The sequence below is a fragment of the Pipra filicauda genome, unplaced genomic scaffold (genome assembly GCF_003945595.2).
Source record: "Pipra filicauda isolate LSUMZ 115617 unplaced genomic scaffold, ASM394559v2 scaffold43_size3849885_pilon, whole genome shotgun sequence".
Classification (NCBI taxonomy): Eukaryota; Metazoa; Chordata; class Aves; order Passeriformes; family Pipridae; genus Pipra; species Pipra filicauda.
The window spans coordinates 2,197,930-2,217,638 of record NW_024104576.1 but is presented as its reverse complement, the minus strand read 5'-3'; the positions used below and the strand labels follow the sequence as shown (position 1 = coordinate 2,217,638).

The following is a 19,709-nucleotide window of genomic DNA, read 5'->3' as shown; positions in this document are numbered from 1 at the left end:
TTGGTTATGTGGACAGCTTTTGTGAGAAAGTCACCTGTGTGGCCAGTGCAATGAACAACTGGGACTTCTCAAGTTGGAAAAAGAGGTTTCACCCATTTTTATTGCACCTAACAGTCACAGACCAGATCAACTATAAAACAGAGAGGAAAGACATAGAATTAGTAATCCAAGACCTTGTGGATCTCATGCCCAAAAATGTACCAAAAAACTCTGCAAAACCCCCCAAACTACCAAGAAACTTCCAAAAGCAGCAAGAATCATTACCAAGATGAAAAATTTAATTTTTCTAGCACTCTCCTGTTAAACCCTCAAAGTATGCAATGGTTGTCATACTCTGTGGACAAAGGAAACATGTCCATAGCCGGAGATAGCATTTGTAGAGAAGCAGTCCCATTTGACTTTCTGAGGCTAGAAATAGTTATTTTTCTGTAACTTCCTGCACCTCCTGCAGCAGTAATTCCTTTCAGACAGATGTTGGCCAAACTCTTATAATTCATTCTTTAGATGTTGAGATTATAAAACTCTGAATTTAGTATTTCAATTTATGTGCTAGACTTTTATTTTCTACAGGCAAACTGAAATATCCTAGTATGAACCTTATTTATAAATATGTTACGTGGGCTTCTGTTTCTGTTCATAATTATAATGTGATTTGGGGAATGTTTGCAAATTGGAGCATTAAAATTTGAGCAGCAAGAGAAGTCTGGACTGAACGACTGATACTTTAAATTTATATCCATAATATTCTCTTATGTTTCAGTTTATCATTGAACCTGCTTGTCTGTAGATACAGGTCTATCTTAATCTATTTTGTCCAGCTTTAATAGAGTGGCTTAAATGATTATAAATGGAATTTTAAAATGCAGAACTTTGTATGGAGAAGAGGAACTAAGAAAATATTTAGATATAGATATAATTAGATATACCACAGATAGATCCAGTAATAAACCAGCAGATAAATATTGAGGGGAGATTTTTTTTTTTAAATGGAGCTTAACCGTCTGATAAAATTTATCAGATAGCAAGGCAATTTCAAATTACCATAGAAAGGATTCTGTGTGGCCAGAATTGAATGTTATAAAAAGCTAAATAAACCCAAACCAATTCTAGGGAGGGCTGTGAACATTTTAAATGAAATAGAGCAGCCAGAGTTTTCAAGTTGGGCTTTCTAAATACAGTATTTGAATAAAATATCCCATTTTTCAGGATTAGCTGTTGAGTACTCAGTGTCTTTTGAAAATCAAGTCTGGACTGCAGTGACAAAAGGCAGAAAAGGATGTTTTAAAATATAATCCATGATTGTAGATTTGAGTATGTCTAACTAGACTCTATGTTTTTTTCTTAAAGAATAATGGGCAAAAGGGCAATACTTGAGGCAGTGTTTATCCTGGCTTGTTTCTGCTGTCAACAGAGATGCAAGATTCTTGATGTTTTTAAACTACAGCATCTGTAAACGTGTTGTATCACTCCTGTGCCAGTATCTGCTCGTTCACAAGAAAATTTATTTCTTCTTCAGTCTCTTAAAAGTTCAATCCGGTTCTTGTGACTTGCTAGGCAGAAACAATTGCAAGCTCCTTTTAAGTTTCTCCCAAAAATTAAATTTTTATAAGACCTCAAGAATTTCTTGTGTATTGTGTTTCTAAAGTGGTCAATAGACTCTTAAAAGATTGAAGCAAAGCATCTTGCGCTGGTCTTGTTCTTCTGAATAATCTCCATTTATATGGACCTTGTCCATATAAAGTAGTTACCCAACAGTGTCCTACTGGAGCTTTCTGAAAGTCACTGTTGGAAAGTGAATGCCTCGAGGAATAATGCATCAATATGAAGTTTTATAATAATCTCTTAAAACCTTTTCTGCTTGTAGCACTTCGTAATGTAGGGCATTTATTGCCCTGAATTATTTACATAAGTGCTGATCCAGGCACTGGCAAGATGCCTGTTCAGCAGGTGAAATTCTGAAGTAGCTGCAGTAGCATGGGCACAGTCTTGCAAGTTCTCTCTGTGTAGTTTCTGTATAGTGTTGTGATTCTGCATCCAGGTACATTCAGGCTGATACAATTTTTCTGCTTCATAACTATCTCCTTTTTGCTTTAGTGATGCTCTCGTGACTTCTCTAGCTTTCATAAAACAGTCTTCCTTTGCTGGGGTCCAGTGTCCCTTAGATAGTTCTCTGTAGCATCAAGTACAAAGTCCTGCTTTAGTGCCTTCACTCCGTATTGTCTCCGTAATTCACTTGGTTTTGTTCACTATGGAGAAGTCAAAGTCTGCCTCTGATCGACCTATGATACTGCTGCTGTTGGCTACACACTTCATCTCTGTCCCTTCCTTGGTGCTCACTGAATTTGGGAGGATCTCCCTGTAAACATCCTTGTCATTACAGTAGTATTCTCCTTCATTAAAATTCCTCTTGTTCAAAGACATTAGACATGTGCCTGCACATTTCTTCAGTGATTAAATGTCTGGTATGCTGAGACCAAGCTTTTTATCATACCATCTATACTGTCTCATTATCTTTCTCCTCTCTTTTTCTTTTGCATTTCTCTTCAGGGTCCTTTGAGAACAGGACATCTTTTATTCCTAATACTGTAATTGTTTTTATATTGTATTTATATGAAATCAGTAATGAAGATCGCTTGCCAGGATCGAGCCTTCTAGGAATTATTGTAATACTGATTAATATAAGTTGGCACATAAACTGACATAGATTTTGATGGTGGGATCCTGCATTACCTACAGTTTGAGCTGTGGACATACCGGATCTCTACATAAATCAGCAACCTGAAACCGAAGACTGGCTTTTTTAACTCATCCTAAAAATAGGTAGCTATATATCATCTTCCTATCATTCTGTGTTGCATGACTTGTCCTAAACTTTCATTTGCTGGGTGGTTCCAGCACATCCATCTTTTTCTATTGTAGACTCTTTTCACTGCTCTGGACAAGGACTTTAATTGGATGCAGCAAACATAGGTTTATTTCCTCAGTACAAGAAAGGACGAAGGTGTTAAAAATAATATCTTGGTTATTATCTTTCCTCACCATAATTAATCTACTATTTATTCACATATCTTTTGCCTTGGGCTTGATCAAAAAGAACAGGGAAGACTTAGAGTTTCCAAATATACACTAGAAACTTGGGGCAGTTGGTTTGGAGTTTTTTGTCATAATGCTGAATTGGACCCTCAGATTAGCTCAGTTGGGTGGAGCATGGTGCTAAAATGCCAAGGTCACAAGTTTGATCCCTGTACAGGCTGTCCACTTAGGAGCTGGACTCGATAATCCTTGTGGGTCCCTTCCAACTCAGAATATTCTGATTCTGTAATTTTAACATTGATTAGTTTCAAGACAAAAATTACTTGGCCAAGAACAATGCATGATGGATTGCTCTCGAGGTACTGAGAGGTATTTTAATCCTCTTTGGTGAAGATTAAAGAAATGCAGTAGATAGACTTTGGAAAAGCTTTGCAAAAGGAGGCTCTCTCTGGTTGACATAACTGTGTGATAAAGTTTATCTGAGTTTCTATCCAGTGCATACATTATATAGGGGATGATATTTTGTGGCTTTCTCAAATAGTTGTAGATGCTTGAGCAGTAGTCGGAGAGGTGTGAATTGTGGAATTTGGCCACCATGGTTACAGTGCAGTGGCTGCAAAAAAGCCAATACATTAATCTTCTGCTTTATTTTAGCTTTTATTTTGAGGATTTTAGTTGGAATTAAGCTGTCACAGTATTAATAAATCCTAATAAACCAAAATGAGACTGTCCTTTCTGGAGAGGGGCTCGCTTACCACATTTAGGTGCTACTATAATTTATGCATTGGTTCAGGTATCACACTGGAATGGAACCTTGAAAGCTCTGAATCCTAGCTCTGTGTATAATGTTCATGTCTTTGGAAAAATGGGGATTGGATAAGTAAACTAGAAGGTATTTGGGTAACATCCAGCTTCAGGTCAGGAATTGGTGCTTTCAACTCAAACTTCCATGTTGACCTTTCAAATACCACATTTTGGAAGTCCACTATAGAAATTATAACTTACAAATGTCCAACAGCCTGGTCTGAATTAAGATGTTCTTTTATTTTTTTCTGTTGAATAAGAAAGATCTGAGGAATTCCTAGTGTAAAAATAATAGCAGATAAGTTCTGAAATTCAGTTTGAGTTTGTGGAGAGGGAGATTTTTCTAACTGTTGGAGGCACCATTGGGATCGTGTTTTCTCTTTAAGTACTGTAGGAACTGGAGGTAGACCATAGCCTTGAACTTCCATTTGAAAGCACTGCAAGCCTAAGACTGACAGTTTGCTCTTTCAGATTATTGTATTTTACTATTATTTTGAAATTTTTATAATTTTTCTGATATAAATATATTAGGAAATATGAAAGTAATATTTTTGTGGGTACTTTTACAATTTTTTTTTACGTGATTACTTACTTTAAAGAGAAAATTGTTTTTAATGAGCAGAAGGAGTTATAAAAGGCATCTAAAATTGCATTAAATGAATGCATTAAATGCATTCAGGCATTAAATGAACAATTTATATATGAATAATATATAAAGTTTAAAATATCTCATTTGAATGTCATGTTACTAACTGATATGTAATTGATTTTGCACTTGCCTTCCCTTCCTTCCTTCTTCCTGTTTCTTCTTCATACACCTTTCATTCTGTCTTCACAAACTGCCTCAGTTCTACACTCACCTCTGAGATTGTCCTTCTGTTATCCACTTGCTTGTTTGAACGTCACAGGTGTCACTGCTAAAGAAACAAAGATCGTTCTGTGTGTCTCCTTTGTTGAGCCTTATTATGGTACTAATTGCCTCAGATATCCTTTTGCTCTTAAGAATTTGGGATAACAGGCTTCAAACACTGTTATTACAGAGCAGGTCATCTACCTGAAAGTCATTTGGGAATGCTGCTGGACCGAGCTGAGACTGAAATTAATTTTGTTAAACAGAAATTTGATCACGATTTAAAACAAGAAAAGCAAAAGCTTCGGCAGAAACTCATTACCAAGCGAAGGCGGGAAATGCTGCAAAAGGTAATTGTTTTCAGTGTATTTTTTTTCATAGGGCTTATAATGAATTAAAAATTGAATTAATTTAAAAATAAAATGTAGTTCTTAAGGGTCAGCACTGCCAGGAACATGATTAAAAATAAATGTCCATTTGTTGTAGCTGTGTACCACCATGTACTGTATTAATTATGCAGTAATGACTAGCTGTTCTTATAGAAAAACCTGCAAGAAAGTAACTTATCTTCAGCTTATCTGGAGAAACTTCTGAAGCCCCTCTGCTTAGTCTAACCTGTCTGTAATGTGCAGAGAGCCAAAAGCCAACTGAGGTTCTGGAGCTGGTTAGGGAGAGGACTCACATGACAGTCACTATTTTCTGTGTGTTTCCTGGCTATGTGTGACCTGAATGACTTCTACAGGACAGTTAAAATTCAGATACAAACCAAAACTATTTAAAAGATGCTCTGCCTGTGGTTGCTTGTGGTAGGACTCATGTCACGTCGCCTCAGCCATCTAAAAATCTTAATGTAAATTCATAATGTAAGATGACTTGAAGCTGTTGAAAAAGGGAATTGTTGTCCAAAAGTATATTGCAAAGTTATCCAGTTATCTTTCTCTGCTTAAAAGATATAGAAAAAAACTATCTTGGATTAAGTGATATATTTTATAGATGATCAAAATAAGGTGAGATTGATTTTACCTTTTGTAGGATATGTGTTTTAGTGTTTTATACTCTTTAACAGAAATCAGTGTGAGCAGAGACAGGAGGTATGATGATAGAGACGTCATTTTTTGTATTTATTCTCAGAGTAGATAGCTTTGGCTTAGCTTTCCAGTGAAATTGTTGCATGTTGCAAATGGAGAAAATAAAAAACAACAAAACTTTTTTCCTCTTTTTTTTTGAAGTTCTTTTCCTTCCTTGCTATTTGATCCAGACTGACTTCTGGAATGCTGCCATATCACTGAAGTTCATCTAACTGAGATTCTATCAAGCCACACGATCATGCATTTGTATAGTTGTTAGCCCTTCTATCTAGCAACAGTCCATATTATCACAGGCCTGTGTTGGCCTTGGTATCTAACAATGATCTGAATTATCACACGCCTGCTAGATGCACACAAAGCTATCATATTGAGGGCTATCATGTTTTCACTCTGGACAGTGAAAAGGAGTTTCGAGAACAAGGAAAAGCAAAAGTGTGAAATTTTGTGTTGCTATGAAATTCATAATTAAATTAGAATTTGAGATGTACCTTCTGTTCTCTTGTTTCCCCCTTTGGCAAATCAATCAGCAGAAAGAGCATCAGAAGGAGCAGCTGTCATTTGGAGACCCCTTCAAAACTACTAATGACATCACTCACTACCTGAGACACTGGAAAGATCTTCTGAGTGGTCACACCATTGAATTTGAAGAACTTATTGAAAAGCTTGACAATGAGGCCAGTGAAGAGCTGAAAGAGCTTCTATTTAGCCTAACAGAAAAAGCCATTGAAGAGTTTAAACGTGTTCAGTGTGGAGTGTTTGTGCAAGAATTGGTCAAACTCAATGTGCCAAAGTTGTTCCTGCTAGAAACTGTGGAGGAGCATAAAAAAGAGATGGCTGTTAAACATGAACAACTTGAAAGGGAAGAACATGACAAGAGCATGGCTGCTGAAGAGCTGCTTCAGTTCACCAGGCAAAAGCTAAGCCAAGAACTGGAAACAGGCATTTCGGAACAAAAAAAATTAAGGAGCTGGGAACAATCAGTATTCATGCAAGTATCTCTCTACACTCTTTTCTTAGTTACTATTGCAAATAGAAAAGAACTGGGAGTTTTCACACCTGTCGAGTTATAATTCCTAATCATCAGTTCTCTGTCGGGCACTTGGGAATTGATTATTTTTTTTTCCAGGCACTCAGCCCTTGCAGCCCCAATGGGTGAGCACTGTAGTGGAAATCCCAGGAAACAGCTGTTTTGAAACTAAAAATATAGAGTGAAAGTTTTATACTTCACTCCTTGTGAAGTTTCAGTTGCACATCTTTCGTTATTATTCTCAGTCTGTTCTAGAGGTCCCATACTTTGGAAATCCCAATTAGTACGTCAGACCTAATTAGCCCCATGTTCAATTTCAATATATTCCTTCTAGCCACAAGTCAGACCTTACTCATTGGCCTCATTTTAAGCTTCGCCGTACTATTTCCACATATTCCCTAAGTGCACAGTCCAGCAGCCTACCTCCCCAGCCCATGGGCTCCATGCATCGCTCCGGGCTGCTCTGGCCTGCTGACTGGGTGTCCCTGGCACCAAGCCCTGAGCCAGAGAGGCATCATGGCACGGGCAGTGTTGCAGAGTGGTTTTCTGGCCCCAGGAAATGTTATGAGCTATTGCTGCCTGGTACAATGTGACCCTGGGAAGGTGGGAAGGCCTTGCCACCGTTGGAAGACCTTGCACAGGGAGAGACAGTGGCTGTGGCTGAGAGGGGTCATGTCTCTCAGACTGGGCAGTGAGGTGCCTGAGAGACTGGTGCTGCTTGTCAACATTTATTCTTAGCTTCCAAGTACATTTATGACTGGTTGTTATATTGCCTGCGTATTTACAGTACTACATTTCCTGTACAGTGTCTATTTAATAACAGACATTGATAGAGACACAGGAACATGAAAAAATAAAATTGCAGCTTTAGGGGAAGCAAATGGAACAGGAAAACATATAATAGGCTGTGTGCCCCTGAAGAAAACATACCAGACATAAAATTGAACAGGGAGGAGAAAAAAAAAAGGAAAAAAAAGGAACTAGTAAAGGTTTCTCCTTCATAACTCTTGTTTAAAACAAAATAGATTTTTCTGGCCAATTTTGTCCAGACACCATCTTTGTAAGTTTTCCTGCCACACAATGAAAATCATATCACAAGTGTGTAAGAAGAAACTTTACCAATTACATTTGCTTTGTTAAAGAAAAAAAATCCCTTTTTGTCTTGTTTTGGTTTCTAATTTCAAGAGCTTTGTATTTCTTTCTGCACTTTAAATACTTTCCTATAAGTTAGTTATATGTATTTTCTATCTTGTCTTAATATCTCTTGTCCATATTGCTGAGAGCAGACCTGCAGGAGTAGGGAAGTAGATTGTATAACCCAGAAAGACTTTCCTATTTCTAACATAGAATTCCATGGTAATTGTGTTCCAACCTGCAGTGGGCCTGTTGTATTTTTTAGTTTCTATCTTAATTTGAAGCAACAGTAAGCTGTTTGGGTTTTTTCAGTAAAATACTAGAAAATATATACAAAAATTGCATCAACAACTGTCCTATCAAAAGCTCCTTATATCTGTCACTGTCTTTGTTCAGTCCGTTGCCTGTCAGTTATGTGTTTTTGATGACAGATGCCAGCACTCATGTTTATGTTCTCATCTGCTATCTAGTTTTCACAAAGAATTGTTTTGATGATAGCTTTTCATTTTTGTTGCTTATGAAAGAGACAATGAGTTAGTTCAAAATATTTATGAAGATCGTTAATGCTTCAAGTCCTTTTTAAATATAGACATGAAAAAATGTATTTGCTGTATTTTATTTTATATCTCTGTCTATGTATCTGTGTGTTATAGCATAGATTTTCTTCCATAAGTCTAAGACAGCGTGAGAAATTATTAAGTACACTGTAGATGGTTGTTTGGAGTAATCTTGTCTTAAAGTAAGTAATTTTTTGAAGGGAAAAGCTTCATGCAGTAAGGATTTAACTGTACTCTGCTAAATCAATAGACAGAAAGGATTTCTAAACTCAAATATTTTAGTGAAATGATGAGGTAGTACAAGCCTGTGATATATTGAATAAAAGCATCAGTACTAATGAAACATACAGTATATTTTTCATTGAAAACTACTTCTTAAAAAACATGCTGTTCATGCTTTAAATGCAAACAATTTTTTTTTTGGAAATAGAGAAAGTTTCCAAACAAAAAAAATGCTATTTTTTATGAAATATTCTTAAGGAAATATTTTCTCACAAGGTAAGAAGATGAATGTAGTCTAAGGTTAGTCACAACTAAGCATGCCTTATTTTTAAGTCAACTTCAGCTTGACCTGATGATGAGTTCCCCAGAGTTCCATGTTGAGAAACCTTCCTTCTACAAAATGGCAACTTTGAGTCAATCAAGTTGCTGCTAAAATATCTTCTGTGTTGTTCAGACTGCAAAGAGCCTTTTTACAAATAACAACTGGAACCCTTGTGACTTGGTGATGGGAGGGATGACATATGTGTTTATGATAAAGAGAGACTTTTTTATTTTATTTTTTTTCCCTGCTCTGTAGCTGTGACTGCTAAGTGCTGGGAAACAGCACAGGGAGACTTTATGGGAAGTTTTTGTCTTTATTTCAGCCAAAGTTCAGGGATTATATTGTCTGAAGAGGTGGAAGGACTCTGTGCATAAGAAACGTGCTAAAAATACTAATTTATTGTTTAAATATTCAAAAACTGTTTTCCCTTGAAAATGAAGTTTTACAGTCAAGGAAGTTCTGTATGCAGAATTTAAAGTATCCCCAAGGACAGTTTGAACATGCTGAGCAGCTCAGTGCTATGCGTGGAATCACTAACCGATATGTGAAATAGACAAAAAAAGGGTGGTCTCTGCCATGGAAAGTATTTGTGTGCGTGTCTCTTACATTTTTTGCAATATTGCCTGTATCACTGAACAGCAGATGGCTCTTTTTTTTTTAACAGGCAGCTTCTAAGTTTACCCCTCTCGCTGTCGGAGGAGGAATTGCTTAGAATGAGGCAAGAGTTGCACTGCTGCTTCTCTCAGGTGGACAGCAGCTTGGCTTGGCCCAAGATAAGAGCAAGAACCTTGCTTCAGACTTTTGAGATGGAGCAGAGGGACACAGAAATGCTGAAAGTCGATCAGAATTTAGCAATGACCAGTAAACAGGTGGGAATGATGTGGGATCATTGTGGGGATGTGCAAGGGGTTCATGGGTGTACCTGTGGGTTGTCGGCATTGGCTGTAGATGTGGGTCCATAACTTCATACGTGTGACAGCAGTGCACAATTTCCCTGTCTGCGTGGATCAGTGGAACTCAAAGAGAACTGTTCGGGCAGGAGTTTTTGTCACATACATCTGTGTATTTCTGTTGCTTTTGTGTCCTTCAGCTTTCTCAAGAAGAAGGCATAGTTATAAAGAGGCAGTTGGGTGGCCAGAAGGGACAGCGTCTCTGAGGAGAGTGCACTGAAATGCCAAAGATTTGAGTGCTGCTAAGCCTGACTCTGCATATTAGAGACAAGCTGGGTTCTTGACAGCCCAGACTGATATTTCAGTGGCATCCTCTACACGTTACTAAATTTGGCACTAAATCAAGGAAAGATTTTAGGAGTTTCTGAAAGGAAATATTCTACATTGTCTTGCCTGTTTAGGAAGGTAATGTTCCTGAATTAGCTGGTCTTTCTTGGCAAGAATTTAGGCATGATTTCTGTTTCTTCTTTCCAAAAGAGTTGAGTGTATACAAAGGGTTTGGTTTTTTCCACATCTAGATGAGTAAAAAGATGAGGCATACTCACTCAAAGTTAGAGAAACATTTCCAACAAGGAGTCTGTCTACCTATCAAATCTAACACTTTTTAAAAGAATTCTATGAGGGATGTTTAGTTCCTTTAGTAAAATGTAAAAGCTGTGGAATCATAAATGATTTTCAGTTCTTATAAAGTAGGGGTAAAGAAAATGTTTCCTGTATGAATTGTATCAGATACTGTCTTAAAAAGGAGGACTTGCCCTTGTTTTTTTTTTATTCAGTTATGTTTTCTAAACATGTAAACTACTTTGTGTTAATTATACTAGGAATTAGCCTAGTTCAAAACCTTAATGATTTCTGAAGTGCTAAAGAAGGGAAATGACTTTGCAAAGCCTTATAGTTGAACAGATGTTATCATTTCCCCAAGAGTACCTATACTTAGTTGGTATTCTTGTAAAGAAACATAAAGGTCAAGAATAATTTGATTACATGGAACAGTGCCTCTTAATATTATCACGGTTCATTTGTGATTCATAGACTGTGTGTTGAAAACAATGTAGTTCTTAAATTAATATTCTTTGTTCATTTTTAACTGTGCTGGGAAGACAACATATCTGTCAAAATCTTCTCTTATTATCACTGCTAAAGCTTTTTTAAAATCAAATTCATATGCTACCAGTTTTCATGGAAAGGATGAATATATAATTCTACTTGAAAGAAATTTTTAAAAAATTCCCAACGTTGTCTGAATGTCTAAAAGGAGTCTTCTGAATGAATAGGCAGCACCTTCATTTCAGAAATACTTTGAAAGTCATCTTTGTCAAGTATTTCCTTAATTGGTGGATGTGCCAATAATAGCAAGTCATAATCTTAATGTTAGCATCCTCATATATCTCTTACAAATAAAGCATTTTGTGCTTATCTTCTTACAGCAGCATTCTAAAATGGGAAAAACAGGATCCAGGAATAGAAATAAGTTAGATATTCTGAAGAAATCTTTACAGGCCAAAATTTTAATTTATGAAGACTTGGTGAAAGATGAAAATTTGAATAAGGTAAGTACAAACCTTTTCTGGACTGAAGTCAAAACATAGATCTTTAGTAATTAAAGAATGAAAGTTTTCTATCAGTGTGAATAAGAACTAGATAAAAAAAAGGCATAAGGTCTAGTGGCATGATGCATCTCCCTACTTTTGCCTGCATTTATCAAGATGTTGTATTTCAAGTTTAATAGTTTTTGCTTTGTTTTAATTTTTGCATCTTAGTTACAGAACTGATGTCATGTTTCACCCTGTTTTCTCACAATGGTTCCGGGGCTTGGTGTATGCAGGATTGCAAGACTCCCCTGGATCCCATGGTTTTCTTAGTCAGGCTTTCAAAACATGGGCGGTACTTCACTGCATACTTTAGCTGCACAACACCGAGTTCTTGGGCATCTGCTAATGCTGCTGAAAAACCAGAACTGGATTCTTAGATCCAAAAACCTTTTGGGTAGGGGCTGAATTTATTTGTACAGAGCTAATTGGAAGGAAGTCTTGAATCTAGTGGGTACCTTATAAAGACTCACAGCCCCAGTCTGAAATTAATCCTTAAAAAATGAGTGGGGCTGATGCTAAAATGGGATTTTTGGAGGCTTTTTCCTTCTCTGACAGCAGATGTTCCATGGGGGTTTATTTGTGTTATTTAACCTTTCTCTCCTTCTCTTTCCCACATCTAAAATGTGGGTAATACTAGTTTTGTATATTGCAATGATAACTGTGTTAGACATAGGTGGTGCACAGCTGTGAGAACTGTGCAGAACAAGAGATGTCATTAGTAGTTAAAATTCGTATATAAAAAATAGCTTCACAAGTGATTGCAATATCGATTTGACTAACAATTTGAACAAAAATCTGTTTATATATATCTTTCCTATGCTTTTCATACTTATATCCTGAGAAATGAAAAATACCAGGTCAACATGTTAATTCAGAAATAATTTCAGTTTTATTTGAGAGCAACACATTGTTAGTACTGGTTGCAAAGGATAAAAGCAAATATTTAGCTAGTCCAGCACCCAGTCTTTCAAAGTGAAAGCAGGTGTTTTGGCAAGATTGCAACAAGGGGGCAAGTGTGTTCTAGCATTCTTTGGTAGTTTAATAACTGTGGTCCAAGAATGTCCTAATTCTTTAGTGGAGGCATTTAAACTTTTTTTTTACTTCAATACCTAATACCCTGATCTCCAAAATTTAGGGGTTTTTAGGTACTGTTACTTGAAAGTGCAACAGATAATGGGCTACACTCTTATGTTAAAAAAAGTACTAAATACTTCTTTGGTGTGAATATTACGTTGCATTTTTATTAGAATCTTGTTTTAAAATTGGAAAGTTAGCTTCTCTAAGCCTCGTTGTTTCAGTTTTATATGCACCATCTGGCACATGTGTTATTGTTCTAATTGTGTGGCTGCACGTTAGTTATGAAAAGCCAAATCCTCTGTGCTTTTACCAGTAAGGAAGCTAAACTATCATTAAAGAAAACCATTAGTTCACCCATTATCATTAGAACACAGAAGTATTGCAGTAAACCTTAGGTTGATCACAGAAGTAGAGTTTCTTTCTTTTGTCTGTTGCAATCTGTTACCTTATTCCTCATTTATCTTACACTTCTACATTTTACTTTAATATGAAGACTTTTATTATCTCACTCAAAACTGCCCACCTGAAGTTGCACGGCCAGTTCAAGGCAGGGAAGAAGGATGATGGACCAACACAGCTCTGCTGTGTTTCTTCACTGTCACTGCTGCAGACTTCACACAGTGTAATGGATTCTGTCTCTCTGCAGGATGGCTGTGAAATGGTTCCCAGCTAATGCTTATGAAAACAGCAGCAGAATGTGTCTTGTAATATGGTAAAATAGGCATGACAGAGAAGAACAATCTAGACAGGAGACAGTGAGCTGGGAGGCCATGGCAAGAAGTTTGAATCCCAATCTTGGATTATCATTGACCTCACTGTGAAAATCTTCAAAAGCAGACTGCCTACTTCTTCTATTTCATAGATGTTTTGAACTGTCTTGTGGTTGAGGAAGTAGCTGTTCCTTTCTGAAACAGCAGTTACCTATCTCAGAAGAAACACAGGGACCAAAATGCTGACATTCTTTAGCCTATTTTCACTGCTGGGCTGAAAAAAAAAACAACCAGTTGATAATACTTGTATGAGAAATGTCTTTGGGGTTGCAGGTAATCAAGTAGATATTCAGATTTTTTTTTTATTTGTAATATTTGGGACTGAGGCAACACTAGTTAGTAATTAGGCTGAGCTAAATAAGGAATTTAGAGGTCAGTGCTTTCAAGCAGTGGACTAATCATAGTGCATTTACAGCATTGCCAATTTGGAATCAGGAGCAAATATTCAGACCTACAGGAGAGGATTTGTCAGTTAACCAAGGTAGTTTGACACTCTACTAATAAATAGTAAAGAGTCAAACAGTATTTTACAGTCTTGTGTTCGGTATAATACAAAGCTTCAAATCTGGCCAGTGACTATTAGTTTCTAATTTAGTTTGTAATCAATATTTGATCCAGTTTCTACTGAAATAGCCTTCTATGTCACACTGAATTCAGGTCTACTTGCAAGCTTTGGATTTCACAAATATGTTTCTGTTTTCAGAGCTGTGATTTCAGAGCTGACAAGAGGCAGAAAGAAACTTCTGTGGCTGAGGAGTAGATAGTACTACCAGTTGAGTAATGCAGCATTTTGTTTGTTTAAGAGCAGTTAATTTATTATATAATGTTGAATAGATGCTGAATGATAATGCTGAACATCATTCCTATAGAATCATAGAATAATTTGAGTTGGGAGGGACTTTTAAAGGCTATCTAGTCCAACCCCCCTGCAGTTACTTAAGACATCTTCCACTAGACCAGCTTACTCAGAGCCCTGTCCAGCCTGACCTTGAACGTTTCCAGGGATGGGGCATCTCCTACCTCCCTGGACAACATGTGCCAGTGTTTCGTCACCTTCATTGTAAAATATTGTAAAATATTTCTTTCTTTTGTTGTAAAATATTGAATATTAATTTAATTAATATTAATTTACTATACATATTAATACATACGTAAACTCTTGTAGAATGTTTCTAACTATTGTAAAATTTTTCTTCCTTATCTTTAGTCTAAGTCTACCCTCTTTCGATGTAAAACAATTACTATTGCAACAGATCCCACTAAAAATTTTATCCCCATCTTTCCCCCTGAAGTATTGAAAGGTTGCAGTAAGGTGTCCTCAGAGCCTTCTCTTTTCTAGGCTGAACAACCTCAGCTCTCTCAACCTGTCTTCATAGCTGAGGTGTTCCATCCCTTGTATTTTGGACATACTTGATGTAAGGCTTCATACTTATTAATATGCAAATACTGTCTGTTTTTGCAGTTTGGACCATAAATCTTAGGATTCATGGAATATACTGAACATACCATATACACTGTCTGTTATTTGATAAAAGTGTAAGTGTTTCTGTCATCAGTGGCATTGCTTCTGCATTTGAATTCGGCTGCAATTAAGATATACATTCTTGTGTCTCCTTCTAAGTGAACTTGAGTTGTCAAACTGCATTTCCATCATTAGTCATTTTAATGAGTTCAAACTTACACTAAAGGTGATAACTCATTTACTCATTCATGTATTCGTTTTTCATTTGTCTATCTCCAGATTTCATATATGTATAAATCATTTAAAATCCTTGTGTCTGAAACTGAACCTCCTGTGAAAAAAGAAGCAAACTGTAAATTCAGTTGTGTGCACACACCTGTCAAAACATTACTGTTTCATTTTTTTACTCTATATTTTTGAAGGTTTATAGCACATCCAGTTTCTAAACCACAAAGGCAGCCTTCAGATATTACTTAATAATTTTGTGGCGTATAAAACAAGTCATACCTCAAGCATTTGTTTTCTCTTTTCTTGAGATACTGTAAAATTATGTGTATGCTGGCAGGCAGTACCTTAGACATGTAAATAAAAGCTGTAAGAAAAGGTTGATTCCTCAGTGTATGCATGTTGTCATGACTCAGTCATGCTAGTAGTGTTGTAATAATTTCTGTTAGTTAAGAAGTTGTTCTAATGTATTGAATAGGGAACATAACATATACTCTAAAACATTAGTCCTTTTGAAAATGGACCTACTTATGTCTAATCAGGTAAGCCTGTTTGATTATTTTCTTCCCATTTCTTGTAGAGATGCTATTGTAATGCAAATCATAATATAAATTATTAGTCTCTTGCAGCAAAAATTTTAGTTGTTTTCATCCATCATTTTCCAGCTTTTAAATAATCATCCGTAGGATGATTGCTTACTCTTGATTTGTAATTCACCTAATTCAAATTAGTAGGAAATATTTCCTGAAGGTACCTTCTATCTCTTCCATTCAAGGATGTTCCAGATGATGCAGTCTAGACGTTGGAGAATATCACATGAGCAGGAGAATATCACAAGCATATTTGGTTCCAAATCACATCCTAAATTTACCTCTGTTTACTGGATAATAGAATTTGTATGATACACAGTCACTCTTAGCAGGTCTCTTATCAATAAAATTTCCAGAGAAAATTCATGAGCATCATGTTACATATTTATCAACTTTGGTATCTAAAAACTTGGTGGAATTATCCTTAAAGTCTCCTTTAAAGCTAATCATCTAGTAACTACAGTGGTAGGGGATCAAGGGTCGGACTTGATGATCTCGGAGGTCCTTTCCAACCTGGCTAATTCTGTGATCCTGTAAATAGAGTCAATAATATATAATTGTGATTAACATGAATAGGAAGCTAATAAGGTTTTTAATGTCTCTAGTACCTATCATTTCTATTTGTGCAAGGATATTCTGAAGGGCAAAATCAGGTCTTGTGCCAATGGGAAGTCATACAGTGTCTAAAGACTACTACTGTTGACCTTTCTGTGTTATAGTTCACACCTGCGGGGCATTTACTATTGGTCTTTATTATTTTATAGACTGGTAAAAAGGGAAGGATTAAGACTGCATGTACAAAGGTGTGCCATGGGATGCCTACCATGCTAAGGTGCTAACCATGTAGGTATCTCAGTTAAACAGCAATGTTCATCTCTGCCTGTTCTTTAAAGAGAGAGGCCAAACTTGATGGGATAAATGCTTTTCCATAGAGTGCTAATGTGAGTATCAGCTCTCAGGGTCCACGGCGATAGTAAACTTGACCAAAACTTCAAAAGATTTTGACATGCCTGCTTTCATGGCTTGGTTCTTCATTCTATCATAGGCAGTAGGCACTTGAGTTTTGCTGTTAAAATATATAATACTGGAAACTTCTGAAAATGCTGATTTCTTAGAATGATTGTGGTTGGTTTTGGTTTTTTTGGTATGCTGTGAAACCTATCAGATTAGATTTGTCAGGACCAAGAGAGAATTTAGAAGTGGAGTGAGGAAAAAAGTGGGCTCTGATACCCAGCAGTGTGCAGATGGGCTCTTTCTGTGCTTTGCTTTCTTGTAGATCCAGCGTGTAGGGCAGCAGTTAGTATCAATCCAAGCAGTAGAGTTGGAACTCTAATGGCTGCATGTGTTTTCTCTTTTTGTGTTTTCTCTCTCTTACAATCCAACTTTTGGGCCCGTGTGAGTAATACAGGAAGAGGGAATAAAACCAGACTGGTAATTGTTTACTGTCTGATACCTAAGTGTTAGATATGCAGTGTAGCCATCAGTGTCTAACCTAAACATCCACCTGACACATCAGTGGAAACCCGTGTTTTATTTTTAGAATACAAAACCTACTGAGAAGTACCTTTTCCTTTTCTTTGACTATGAAGAGAGCTTAGAGTGGCAAGCTCAGATGGAAGCTGGCTCCTATCCACATTGTCCCACCGAAAAATGTCAGTGCAGTATCCTTGGCTGTCAGTGTCAGTGGTATAGTGTGGAGAGAGAGTTCATTGATCACACTGCATTTGATTGTGTGCTTGCAAGTGCTGGGCTTGAATAGTTTCTGTGGATGTCCCATTAGATGTGTGGCAACAACATAGGTACTGACTTAAATCACTTTAATTTAATCCTGTTTGTTGTTGAATCAATCCGGTTTTAATCTGTTTTGAAATACATTACCAGTACTCTTTTGATTTACGGTTTAACTTTGTTTTATATAAGGGCATTTTTGGTTATTTGCTCAAAGAGTAGTAAGTTGGATATCATTGGTCAGTGTTAACTGACACTTGCCAATTTGGAGCTAAATAGAGTCTTTCTAGAAGTTCATATTTTTTTCTAAACAGAAGGATTTTATCCTCCTATTTAATCAATGGCATAGGTAAACATAGGTTTATTTGTATTTTTAGTTTTGCCTTTTATTATAATAAAAATTATATAGACCCACTGTTTTGGGTTAGTATTTAATATTAAAATTTTGACTATCCAGAACCAAAGCCTGATCTCTTTACAGTATTTGACCTTACTGTATTTTTTTTTTATTGATCACAATAATAGCTTGGAATTGAATGTTAAAAGCACTTCTTCAAACATTATAACATTGATTTCTTTGCTACTTTAATCCTGTTTGTTAATTACAGAATAGTAAAATCATAAGTGTGCATGTAAGGTTTTCTGTTAATCTTTCTATCTTTTGTGTTTTGATATTTTTTTAGATTAAGAATGAGTTGCAGCTTGAAAAAGAGCGTCACCTGCGCGATCTGGAAAATAAACTTGGAGAGTATATTGCTTCTTTAGCCTTTCAAAAGACTGTTAAAAAATCCAAAATGCTGGAGCTTTATACTGCTATCATAAATGTGCAGGCTATGCTCTTTGAACAACTGAGCACATCAAAAACCCTGTCAAAATTGGAATGTATTCAGATTTTGGAAGCACATAATCCTGTAAGTAATGTAGTTGTTAAAAGAAAAAGGATCCCATTTGGAAAAAAACAACTATTACAGTATCTTATTTTGATTTTGATTTAACTGCTGGTTTGCAGCTTTTAGTGGCCCAGCCTTTAATTTCTGTGATGATGTGCACTTTCATGTGTTTAGTAAAAGACATAAAGAGGAGGAAAGTCTTAGAACCAGGGAAGATTGTGGATTATTATTTTTTATTTTTACTGTAATTGCGTGCAGTCAGGAGGAGTAGTATTTTGATGGCTAATTAATGTTTTATTTATTGCAAGGAAGACAGTTGAGAAGTGATGGAGAGTCGTGACTGGTATAGTAGGTTGTTGTGACTGCATTACAAAATTGTTCATGTTAAAGTGCTATCCATACATAAACCCCATAACCACATTGTATGCTTCAATCATCAAGTTTTTAGAGATTATATATACAACCTTCTACCTGTCTATCTCCATCCAAGCACACTCATGCAGTTTAAATAGTGGAAACTTTGGAAGGACTTCTTCCCTTCACCATATTTATTACATGCTCGATATGTGCCAATTTTCTAATCCTTTTTTAATACTTCAGTGCTCCGTATTCATAAGGACTTATTTTTCTACATCTGCTATTTGAAACCATCCAAGTGAGGCTTGGGAGAGCACTGGAGTAGAACAAACAAAATGGGTTTTGAGAAGAAAAACCTCTTTGCTAGAGGGCATCATTAGACAGCTATTGCTGTGAAAATTCCTGGTTAAATTTTAATGTGGTCATCTCCACGGAGTATCCCATAGAGTGGCAGTCAGAATGCTTATATGCCTCCAGTTTTGCTTAAATTTGTATTAAATCTGTAGGAAACACTGAAAGTTGTACATAGATATGGAGTATTTTTGCCTTTTATGCAGTAAGTGTGAGGGGACTGTTCAGAGATGTTGCTTTTAGCTTCTCTGTCCTTGAACAGGGGAAGAAAAAGGATTGAAGGAGGGGCAGAAGAGAGACCTAGAGTAGCTAATGCTGGATTCTTTATCCAATGGGCAAGAACTGAACTAAGCCCTAATTTTATTTTTTTTTCAGGGGTGTGGAGGGAATGATGGTATTTTAGACAATTGTTTACAGTCCTTGTTAGGCTTGGTTTAGAGGGACTGTTTCCTGGTGATGAAACTTCTCTCTCTTGCTGTTTTATTGCCCAACTCCTTGATCACACTAACTGGCAAATTTAATCACCTGTTGCTTTAAAACAAATATATCAGATTACGCAGGATTCCTGAATGGTGATGACATCAGTGGTAGTTTTTGCCAATCAGTGCAACAAACATACCTGGCTATATGTGAATTGGCTTCATCCCCTTACAGAAAACTCAGGGTTGGTGTTAGGAGAG

The 19,709-nt window shown here is 36.5% G+C and overlaps 1 protein-coding gene across 5 annotated transcripts in view; it reads left to right on the top strand.

The window, feature by feature from the left end:
- Positions 1-19,709, top strand: part of EVC2 (EvC ciliary complex subunit 2) — a 71,308-nt gene that overhangs the window by 39,454 nt on the left and 12,145 nt on the right. For 3 of the 5 annotated variants that reach the window (XM_027736227.2, XM_027736223.2, XM_027736229.2), the window contains 5 exons: positions 4,878-5,037; positions 6,303-6,763; positions 9,702-9,906; positions 11,415-11,537; positions 18,115-18,342. In XM_027736227.2, the coding sequence (XP_027592028.2) occupies positions 4,878-5,037; positions 6,303-6,763; positions 9,702-9,906; positions 11,415-11,537; positions 18,115-18,342 (1,177 nt within the window). The remainder of the gene's footprint in view (positions 1-4,877; positions 5,038-6,302; positions 6,764-9,701; positions 9,907-11,414; positions 11,538-18,114; positions 18,343-19,709) is intronic. The other 2 variants (XM_027736225.2, XM_027736224.2) reach the window with 2 other exon arrangements.